We start from the raw sequence: 11791 nt of genomic DNA on the forward strand, positions 1-11791 counted from the left end.
ATTGTTCTCATTTTACAAATGAAAAAAACAGAGTTCTAAAGAAGCAAAATCACAGCTAGTAATAGATCTGGACCTGAATTCAAGGATGTTAAGAGGTGGATAGAACTTTTAAGGTTGTTTAGATCATCCAATTAATGTCTATTTCTCAATCTTTTCCCATACTTTACCTTTCTTCTTCTTAATTCTGGCCAGTAAACTTGTCTTTATTATTTTTTTTTTTTTACTGTCTCATATATAACTCAGTAACTTCATAGCAGAAGAACCAATTTATTCAACTACAATGATAACTTCTTCATTAGAAAGACTTTTTAGGTGGGGAAAGTATAAAAAAGTAGAATGCTAGAACCTCAAAGATGGAAAGGAGTTCATGAAACCATGTGATTCAACAGGTGAATGTATAATAAGGGATTAACTAGAGCAAAGGGGATGATTTTGAAGGACATGTACCCTTGTTAGTCTAATCAACCACAAAAAGTCACATAAAGCAGTACCCTTGTTAGTCTAATCAACCACAAAAAGTCACATAAAGCAGTATGACAGAAAAGAGAATGTTGAACCTGAAGTCAGAAGACTAAAATATGAATATTTGCCATTTTATAGCTTTGGACTTTATGCCTCAGTTCCCTCTTTAATAAAAAGAAGAGTATATTAGATGAGCTCCAGACTCCTTTTCAACTAACAATCTACTTCTCCAAGAACAGTAGCCACACTCTGGGAGAAATCAGCAGCTTATTGAAGGCTTAAGGCATAACAGAACAACAACAAGAACAAATCTTATAGGATAAAGAAAGAGAAGAGTTTCCTTAACTATTTTCCCAGTTGTCTGTCTTTGGGTTCCCAGCTACCCAAAGGTCTCAAGAAGTGAAAAAAAAAAAATCAGTTTTCCAACAAAGACTAAAAACTTTCATTTCCAGTTCACATGAAAATCAGAGAGAATTGTACCGTGACCTACACGGTTTGCAACATTTGTATTTCTGATTGGGACATTGATGCATTGTTGGTGGAACTGTGAATGAATCCAACTATTCTGGAGAGCAATTTGGAATTATGCCCAAAAAGTTATCAAACTGTGCATACCCTTTGATCCAGCAGTGTTACTACTGGGCTTATATCCCAAAGAGATACTAAAGAAGGGAAAGGGACTTGTATGTGCAAGAATGTTTGTGGCAGCCCTTTTTGTAGTGGCTAGAAACTGGAAACTGAGTGGATGCCCATCAATTGGAGAATGGCTCAATAAATTGTGGTATATGAATGTTATGGAATATTATTGTTCTGTAAGAAATGACCAGCAGAATGAATACAGAGAGGCTTGGAGAGACTTACATGAACTGATGCTGAGTAAAATGAGCAGAACCAGGAGATTATTATATACTTCAACCACAATACTGTATATTTTCATGGAAGTGGATATCTTCAACAAAGAGAAGATCTAATTTAGTTCCAATTGATCAATGATAGACAGAATCACCCAGAGAAGGAACACTGGGAAATGAGTGTAAACTGTTTGCATTTTTGTTTTTCTTTCCAAGTTATTTTTAACTTCTGAATCCAATTCTCCCAATATTGCAACAAGAGAACTGTTTGGTTCTGCACACATATATTGTACCCTAGAATATACTATAACTTTTTTAACATGTATAAGACTGCCTGCCATTTAGGAAGGGAAGGGAAAATTCAGAACAGAAGTGAGTGCAAGGAATAATGTTGTAAATTACCCATGCATATGTACTGTCAATAAAAAGCTATAATAAAAAAATAAATAAAAAGAAAAAAAATTGTACTTCTGCCACAGCCAAACTTTATGTGCAGGCTGTTTTCCATCAAGAACAAAGGTAAAGAAGCTTAAAAACACTGCTCCACTTCTCAGTCTGGCAAAAAGAATGAAAAGTTTCTTTAAAAATGGAAGGACTTCAATGTGGGGGAAAAAAAGCAGACCCCCGACTTACGTGAAGAAAGTAGGAGCATAAAAGAATATTGCAGAAAGAAAGGGAAGCAGGAGAACATAACATTTAGAACCGAGAAACAGACAATGTTTTTCAGAAAGAACAGGAAGCTTGGAAGAAGTAGTTATCTGTTATCCAATAAAATAACATATATCTAGAGGTGCTATCAGGTGAAAAATCATCCAGGAACAGTAAGAAGTACACAAAAGCAATGGGGTAAAAATAACACCTTGCTAAGGAGTAAACAGAAGCAGGTATTCCTTGATCTGATAAAAGAGAGAGCTACTTTTGAGAGGAGTATATATATATATATATATATATCTAATACTTGACAGAGTAAGTCCTAAAAATCGGATGACTGATCCACTGCTGGCAATTTTCATTAGCAGAAATCACACTCCCAAGAGAAACCGAAAAAATATTGCTAATGATTATAAAATCCTTGAACAATAAAAGGAGACAGGTTATATTTTCATCGCTGTTGTCCAAAGAAGGCAAGGAAATCAGAAGAGAAAGATAAATTTGGAAGATGAAGATCTAATTAAGAAACTGGTATTGGGGAAAGGCAGTTGGTTTTAAGATACATCTTAAATCTTATCTTAAGATAAGAGCCAAGTAAAGCTTGTGGCCAGGATAGAGATATCTCTAAGTTCATAGAAGACAAAATTAAAACCAGAAGCAAGTAAAGTCATAATATCAGTTGTTTATAACAAATGGAACAAAGAGTATGGATAAGAAAGATGATGAAATAACAATCCTGCTGTGGAGGAAAATTTTATGTGATAATTACTGGTAATACCCTAGTTGAGTGGGATCCAGAACTATGGTAAGATGTGATTAAAAAAAAAAAAATAGGATAGGTAAAGAGGTGTGTGTGCATAGTGGATTAGCACTATTATACATTAAGAAGTTTCTCCATGTGAAGAAACTAAAAAATTAGAATGGGAAAGCATGGGAGAAAATATCTGGATGAAGATAAAGTCTAGCAGAAACAGAAGCAACACTCTCCTGGACGGGAGGAAAAAATATGAATTAAGTGAGAAATGGGTTACAAGTCTATCAGAGGCATGATGTCATAATATTGGCAGGGATAGTTGGGGAAAGGGTGTAGATTTGGGGTTAAAATTATCCAGAAATCTGCTGAGCTTTTTTCTAACAAAAATAGAGAAGTAATAATTTCTTGACTTGCTTTATTGCTAATTTCATCCTTCAAAAGGTAGGGAGGAAATTCTATTCCAAATCTGAGTTTTACCAACTCTATGCTGAGGTTAGAAATAAAAAAGAATCCTGGGAGATAGTGATCACCCTATCTTAGAGTTTGAGAAGTTATACCTATTATCCCAAGGACTGAAAATCAGGAAAAATCATTTCAGTAAAGATGTGAAATTCTCAAGAATGAGATTCTGAAGACAGACAGAAACAATCATGAAGAAAAAGTTTGAAGTTGAAAAGAAACAAAAATGAAATCACAGATAAAATTGATATATGTGACTGACGAACTACTGTCAGTAACCTCTGAAAAATTGTGGAGAATTGAGAAGGGTACTTAAAATGTTAGAGAAGAATACATGTTTTGATTTTCAAAAAAAGATAAGAAAACAGTGTTGAAAATAGTGAATGTAAGTGAACTTCACTTAGGATTCCTAGCAATATTCTAGAGTATTTTATTAACTATATGACTGGCAACATCTAAAAAGAGAAACAATGATCACAAAGAACCATCATGGCTTCATCACAAGATCATGGCAGACTAATCTTATTTCAACATTGTAGATATAATTTACTTAAGTTTTTAGCAAAGTATTTGATAAAGTCTTTCATGCCTTTTTAATAGAAAAGCAGAGAAATAGAGGCTAAATGATAGTACAATTAGGAGGAGCTGGACTCCAAATATAGAAATTAATGGTGTAATATCCTATTTTAAGGCAAATTTTCGTGGAGTGCAAAAAAGATCTGTGTTTGACCTTCTGTTGCTATCAATGAATCAGATAAAGGTAAAGATGCAGAGTTCATATTTTCATATAGCACAAAATTAGAAGAGATAGTTACCACACTGGATACCAGGGACAGATTCAAAAAGATTTTGATAGCTTAAAACATGGATATACATCTAATGAGATGATGTTTAATCGAGGATCTGTTAAAGTCCTATACACAGTTAAAAAGATCAACTCATAAATATAAAATAGGAGACTGAAAGATGGCTAGATCACAGATAGAAAATGCAACATGAGTCTACAACCAAAAAAGTTAAAGTGATTCTTGGAAAGGAACAGACTTGAGATTTTATTAGAATAAGGAAACTCCTGGGTGATAAAAAATAATCTTACTACCAACATAGGCAGCACGTACTCTGGACTTTACGAAGTCTTAGAGATACCTAGCACAGTAAGAGATTAATTTATTTGCCCAGGATTGCAGAGGCTATTAATTCAGATTAGAACACATCTTGAAAGGAACCATAAAACCCAAAATGTAATGTGCAAGGTCCAATAAAGGTAAACTAAATAAATTCCCTCATTTTACATGTAGGAAAACTGAAGCACCATTTTAAAAAATAACTTTTCAATTTATTCCTAAGCTTCTGAATCTTCATGTTCTCTAAAAATGAAACTTTTTTTAGGTTGTGTTTTTTTTTGTTTGTTTTTTTTTTTGCTTTTTAACAATCCTCCCTTTTTTTTGTCCGGAATTTCCATCTATCAGGAATCCAAGTTCATTTTCTAAGCCTGTTTTCTTTTGACAAACATGAGCATATTTCAAGACTATCTCTAAACAGTATATTCCTAATCTACTTTAGGCACATTTAATCACCTATACTTCAAAATGTAGTTATATGTAAATACAGGGGACTGAAAATCCACAATGTTTATGAATACAAAGAATGGCATACTTTATACTTCTAATGTGAGTGTAGATAAGGATGGGAGGAGAAAATAACCCTGCCCTAAATTAAGCTGTAGCTCTGTGACCCTGGTCTAAATCAGTAACTTGTTTTCCTAACTCCCTTGGCTCACTATTTCATAGTAGAATCATGCAGTAAATTCACCTTTTGCTTAATATCTAGCCTGACATAAATCATAAGAACTAAATAAAATTGGAGCCAAGAGGTATTCTATCCCATTGCCAGGCAAGTCTGAAAATCCAAAAGAAATTATTGCAAGATAAGTGTTGTTCCACTATTACCTGTTGAAACTCTATCTGTCCTTCAGGACCCAGATCTCATGATACTTCTTCCAGGAAGCCTTCTCTGATTCCCCCAGCTGAAAATGCTCTCCTTTTCCTAAGAATGCTTTATAGTACTTTCTTCATTTCTTTTATGTGGCACTTGGTAAAGATGTGTCACAGTTATCTGTATACATGACTTATTTCCCTTTCTTGATGTTGAATTTCCTGAAGGCAGGGATAGTATCTTATTTATTTTTCTATGTCCTCCACTCTTTTCACTTAATAAATGTTTATAGAAAAAGGAATATACACATCATTTATTCATTCAAAAATCACTGATTAAGCATCCAAAATGCATTGTTAGGCATTTATGGAAAATAATTAGTAAATAACTATGGTTAATGTTTATGTCATACTTTTGTAATTTATAAAAACTTCACAAATACCCTTTGCGGCATGTGTATGCAAGTATTATTATCTCTACTTTACAAATCACAAAACTGAGGTTTAGAAAGATGAAGATGGCAGAACCAAACTTTGTAGCTCTAAAGCCAAAATTTTCTCAACACACTATACTCTTACCGAGAGCACTACCTACACACCCATTCACACACACTGCAGTAAGAAGACAAAGGATGTCAAAGTAGTAAAAAGCTGAACAATGAAGATGACACAGAGACAGGATAGTATCACACATCCAGACAACATGAAAAGGGACAAGGCAAGTCCAGATAAGCTTTTTTTTTTTTTTTTTTTTAAGCTAGACACATCATAGCTCTTGGACATCTTAGTGAGCTTGTGGGCCTGACAAGGAAAACATCCAGACCATTCTACCATAATATACTTTACCTTCGTTGAACGGGTTTTGCTAAAAACATTCCAAAATCTCAGAGTCTCATCTCCAGCACCTGTAACTATGGCCTCTCCATCGGGAGACATTGCCTGAGGAAAGGAATAGAAAACATATTGGTATCAATTTATTCTTAACAATTCTACTATCAACTGTTAGATATGGGTATTAATTCCACTCAAACACATCTCTTTCTTGAGGCTAGGTACAGGCTTAAATCCTGAGATATCAAGGGAGAATTAAATCATAATACCACAGTTATAATTTTCCCTTCCTATATCTTAATACCGAGATCTCTATAGCTCAGTCTACAATTATATTTAAATTTCTGCTAGGGAAGAAATGGAAAAGATCTTAGAAATTCAGCTGCAGAAAATCTCATTAGGTCAGATAAGTTCAGTTACCTGCCTTCAAGCAGGTGAACTTTTAAATTAGGGAAGAAAGATTGCTGATAAAAAATTGTTATTTCAAGTGATACTCAAGGCAGGAGTTTAATTTTGAAACTGTTCAATCTGAAGACAAAAAAAGAAGCATAGCCATATTTCCCAGTCTCCACAGAATGCTAGGAATCAGAAAGATCTGAGTTCAAACCCAACCTCTGACACTAGTGGATATGTTGGAGGAAATTGCCCTTGGGGAAATTAACCCTCCCCTAAAATAAAACAGATTCTTTGCATATTTGCATAAAATTTGTATACATGAACTCAATTAAAAAAAAACAACTTAAAGAGACACCATGGTATACTGGATAGAGAGCTGGGCTTGAAACTAATATCCCCAGGATTTAAATTGTGCCTATGCCACTGGACAAGTTATTAACTCTTCCTTTCTTTAGGCAACAGTGAAAGTCATTATTAGCTGCAAAGAAAACAATCTACTATAAGATTGTTATTGTCCTTAGTTCTAGAAAAGAATCATGACATCAGGGAGGGAATGCCATGACATGCAAGTGAATTGGATTTAAGGAGGGAGAGCTGGATAAAGTCATCAGCCTCACTTTCCCTCCGGAATCATCTGGGTCCAGTGACCAGATACAGATCAGGAGGACTGGAGGTGGGCCTGGATTCAGGGGGAGACCCTGGTCTTTTTAAGTTAAGGTCTTCGACTGAAGCCACACTCACTTAACCAGTGATTAAGGCTCGATAGTAATTTAGTCAAACAATCTCTTTCATCTAGTCCCCCCAAACCCCAAATAAATAAATAAATAAATGATATAAGAAGATTAGAAATGTAGGAAGGGGCCAGGCTGTTAAAGAGCTTTGAACAACAGAGGATTTCTATTTGATTTTGAAGGGGACTATGAGCCAATGAAATTGAATGAATAGGGGAGTGAGATGGTCAGATCAGAACTTTAGAAAAATCACTGACAGATGAGTGGAGAAAGGACTGGAGTGGGAGATCAATCAGCAAGCTATGGTCCAATTATGAGATGAAGAGGGGCCTGTTCTAGGAGAGTAGTAGCATTAAAAGAGAGAAGGGAGCATTTATGAGAATATTAAATAAAATCAATTAACTTTGAAAAAATATTGGGATTTGTGTGGGTTGTCAGGAAGTGGGGAAGTCTTGGTAGGGAGAGACAGTTCAGCTTTAACCATACAAAGAACTCCCTAGGAGCTCCCCACATTAAATCCCAAGTCCAGTTCCTATCCCTGCCCCTATTAAAAAAAAACTTAATGAGAGGGAGATTTTTTTTTTCTACTATGAAAAAAGACCTTATTTAATTAATTTTGTGTCAAGATTTCCCTGGCCCTCATTTATCAAAGTTAAGTCAGAGAATCAAAAACTCTTTAGAGTTGTAAGACACATAAAAAGGTCAGCTAATACAACATGTCCGAAGCATGAAAAATGCTTCTATTGCAATGTTTCATAAACCAGCTGATATGGAGAACCTGCCAAATATCTGTATCTTATGTGGTTTTTCTTTTTTCCCACCAGACTAGGTCTGGATGTGGTGACTGAATGGTCAGGAAAAAGAGAGTCAGAATGAGAGGAGTAGGGCTATCAATTTTCTAAAAAGTAATATCCCCTTCTTCTTGTACAGCAAGATAATTGTATAAATAGGTATGCCACTATTGGATTTACATATTTTTTATCATGTTTAATCTATATTGGATTACTTACCATCTAGGAGAGGGGATGGAGGGAAGAGGGGGGAATCAGAACACAAGGTTTTGCAAGGATCAATGGTGAAAAATTAACCTTGCATATGACTTGAAAATAAAAAAGCTTCAATTAAAAAAAAAAAGGAACATCCTTTGGTAGTCAAAATTATCAAGTCCAGGAATAATTTGCTGTAAAATGGTAAGTAAGTGGAAAAGACTACAACATATCATCAACAAGTGGTCACCTTTTTTTTGTTCATTAGGATAGATATAACAGAGATAATTCATTATCACCCAAGGTGGCCTATTCCATTGTTGGAGGTGGAGGAAGAAAGGAAAACAATTTTAAATAAGTGCCTGCTCATGTGCCAGTCATTATAGTAAATGTTTTATAAACATTACTTTACAATAATATTCCCACTTATCTGTAAGGAAACTGATGCAGCTAAAACTGAAGTGACTTGTCTGGAGTCACAGAACTTGTCTAGGAACACATTTGATTTTAGATCTTCTTTACTTCAGACCCAATGTTCTATCCACCTTACTGCCTCTAACACTTTTCTTCATATTGCTTCCATCTAATTTCCCTTGCTGGTCTGAGTTTTGCCATCTGGGACTAAGTGAAGGAAGTCTATTCCTTCAAGACAGCAATTCAGAAATCTAAGTATTCCATCATATCATCTGTAGAGTGATAATTTGGTTTCCTCATTCTTACTCTAATTCCTTTAATCTCTTTTTCTTCTATTGCCAAATCTAGCATTTCTAATATAAATTTGAATAGTAATGGTGATAGTGAGCAACCTTATTTCATTCCTGATATTATTGGGATTGGTTTGTCCCCATTACATATGATGCTTGCTGATGGTTTTAAATAGATGCTAGTGATCATTTTAAGGAAAAGTTCATTTATTCCTATACACTCTAATGTTTTTAATAGGAATAGGTGTTGGATTTTATCAAATACTTTTCCTGCATTTATTGGGATAATCCTATGATTTTATTAGTTTGTTTACTGATATAATTGATTATGCTACAAGTTTTCCTAATATTGAACCAGCCCTGCATTCCTGGTATAAGTCCTACTTGGTCACAGTCCTGCAGATGACGTTCTGTAATCTCAATCTCATCGCTAATATTTTATTTAAGATTTTTGCATCAATATTCATTAGGGAAATTGGTTTATAATTTTCTTTCTCTGTTTTTACCCTACCTGATTTAGCTATCAGCACCATACCTGTGTCATAAAAGGAAAGCAATTCAAAAATCTAAAGAAAAGCTCTCCACTCCTATCTGTGGAATAGCTTCCTAGCTGGTCTCTCAATCTCCAGGTTTTCTCCCTTTTAATCTGTTCAGACCAGGTTCCACACCCTTGCTCAAAAATCTTCAATAATTATCTCCCTATATCCTTGCCTTTAGAATAAAGCAAATGAGAGGATAGGGTGCTGGACCTGGATCAGGAAGATCTGAGTTCAAATTCTACCACAGAAACTTATTTCTTGTTTATATACATTTACTTAAGTGACTGGCTGCCTCATCTGCAAAATGGAGATAATAATAATATCTATATCCCAGGGTTGTTATGAAAATCAAATGAGGTATTTATAAACCATTTTGAAAACTTTAATATACTTTATGAATGTTAATTATTACTATCATTAAAATGAAAATTCCTTGGTCTGAAATTCTTTAAGTTAAATTCAAGAACTTTCACAATTAGCTTCCTCCTATCTTTTCCTGGCCCTTAATTCACCTTCTCTCTTTTCAAACACTCCAGCCAAATTTGTCCCCTGAATTCATCATATGCCATCTCTATGCACTCACACAAACCATTCCCTCCACCTATGACTAGAAAATATTAACTTCTTACCCCTGCCTTCTGGAATCTTTACATTTTCCTTCAATTGTTGTTAGTATTCTTTTTCTCCTCAAAGTTTCCTTCAGTATCATATCTTATGTCTTCCTTATTTCCCCCTTTACTTTCTACCTTGTATTATCCTTACTTATATCTGAGTTCTAATCACCCACTACCCTCCTTGTAAGCTCCTTGACTAGAGGGACTGTTCTTTTTATATGATCAATGCCTAGTACATAATTTTTTTTTCAACAGAAACAAATCTATTTCAAGCCCCAAAGCAATCTGTGGTCAAATAAGTTTGGAAAACAAAACAAAACAAAAAAACCTTCGGCTGCTCAGTGACTTACCAGATATAAAACTCGGTATGAATGCCCTGTTAGTTTGGCTACTTGTGTCAGGGAAGGGTATTTCCAGACGAGGATCTGATTTTGTGAGTATCCATGTGTGCTCACCTGAGAGGGAGGAAGAATACAAGGAATTTCAAAACAAGGGCAGCAAGCCCAAGGATGACTGCTCTCCTGGGGAATAAATAGCATACAGTTCTTGGACATCTCAAGTATGGGAAGTGCTATTCTGGGTGGAATGTAAAGTCTACCACTTAATTTAATATTTCAAGGAACAGTTTAATTATTCATATCTATTACTGATTTAAAGGCAATGATCATGAATTATAGTTCTTTGCTATCTTTCCTAGTGCTTAGCACATCATAAGCCAGAGGATAATAATCTTCAAGTGGCATGAAAGATCACAGTGACTCATTCCCTTGAGAGCAAATGATAGAAAAAGAAAATATGTGCTGGAACACATGTACTCAGAAGTCCACAGACAGGTCATTTGTGGGATAGATGCAAAGAAATGAAGAGCTAGACAGACATCTCAGAAGGAACATGGTCCAACCTGTACTTTAACAGAAAAACTCTGACAACATTCCAAACCAATGGCTGGCCAATCTCTACCTGTCTTTCTTGCTATCTGTGGGCCCCATTTTTAGAGAGTTCCAACTATTAGGGAGCTTTTGCTTACATCAAGGTCCAGTCTCTTTCTGCAACTTCTATCCCAAGATTTCTAAGCGCTGCCTCAATCCATATCCTCCAACACGTCAATAACCTCCACACTCCAAAAAATAAAAAAAGTCAGGATGTGATGACACATGCTCAGGAGGGCAAGAGGTCCTCTTCTCCTCATCCCTCCCTCCCCCACCAAGTGGACCCCTATCTTCCTGCAACCACTGCTGATGCACCAGTAAGAAATATCACGTGTCAATCTTTGGCACACACCCTACAGACAGTTGTTCAACAAACACTAGAGGGCTGTCTGGCACTTACTAGTTCATTGGCGTGTTTAGACCAGGCCAGGTTGCATACTTGGGAACCAGTATCGATACACTGCAGGGGCTGTCCTGTGAGTGTGTTCCAGAAGCGGATGCAGCGGTCAGCTGTTCCGCCACCTGACGCCAATAAGCCATGTTGGTGGGGAGACCAGGCAATCGCTTTCACAGCTGCCAAATGCTCAGTGTACTGCTGAACAGGACTTAAACTGGAGTGATTCCAGACTAGAAGCTGGGGAAAAAAGACAGAAGAGATGAAATCCACTATCAATCCGAGTTTTCAAAACAGTAACATGAATGATTCTTGAACCCCAACAGCTAGACTGGTCTTTGGAAGTCCAACAGGGGAAATGGCTTGCCTAAGATCAAAAGGGAGTTATTAATGGACTGTGACTAGAAGCACAAGTTCAAAAAACTTGAGAGGGAGAAGGATCTCACAGATGATCTTGTCTCACCATCTCATCTGACAGATGAGAAAACTCAAATTTACAGTAGTTAGGTCACATGCCCACGGGCACACATGCAGAATGGAGCAGAGACCCAATTCA

General features: G+C 35.8%; 1 protein-coding gene across 1 annotated transcript in view; it reads right to left on the minus strand.

Moving 5' to 3' along the window:
• FZR1 (fizzy and cell division cycle 20 related 1) overlaps positions 1-11791 on the minus strand; it is a 67773-nt gene that overhangs the window by 4002 nt on the left and 51980 nt on the right. The window contains exons 11-13 of the mRNA XM_051971977.1: positions 11242-11475; positions 10263-10367; positions 5958-6050 (exon numbers count right to left, since the gene is read on the minus strand). Coding sequence (XP_051827937.1) covers positions 5958-6050; positions 10263-10367; positions 11242-11475 — 432 coding nt within the window. The remainder of the gene's footprint in view (positions 1-5957; positions 6051-10262; positions 10368-11241; positions 11476-11791) is intronic.

Source organism: Antechinus flavipes, chromosome 1 (assembly GCF_016432865.1).
Source record: "Antechinus flavipes isolate AdamAnt ecotype Samford, QLD, Australia chromosome 1, AdamAnt_v2, whole genome shotgun sequence".
In the NCBI taxonomy this organism is placed as follows: Eukaryota; Metazoa; Chordata; class Mammalia; order Dasyuromorphia; family Dasyuridae; genus Antechinus; species Antechinus flavipes.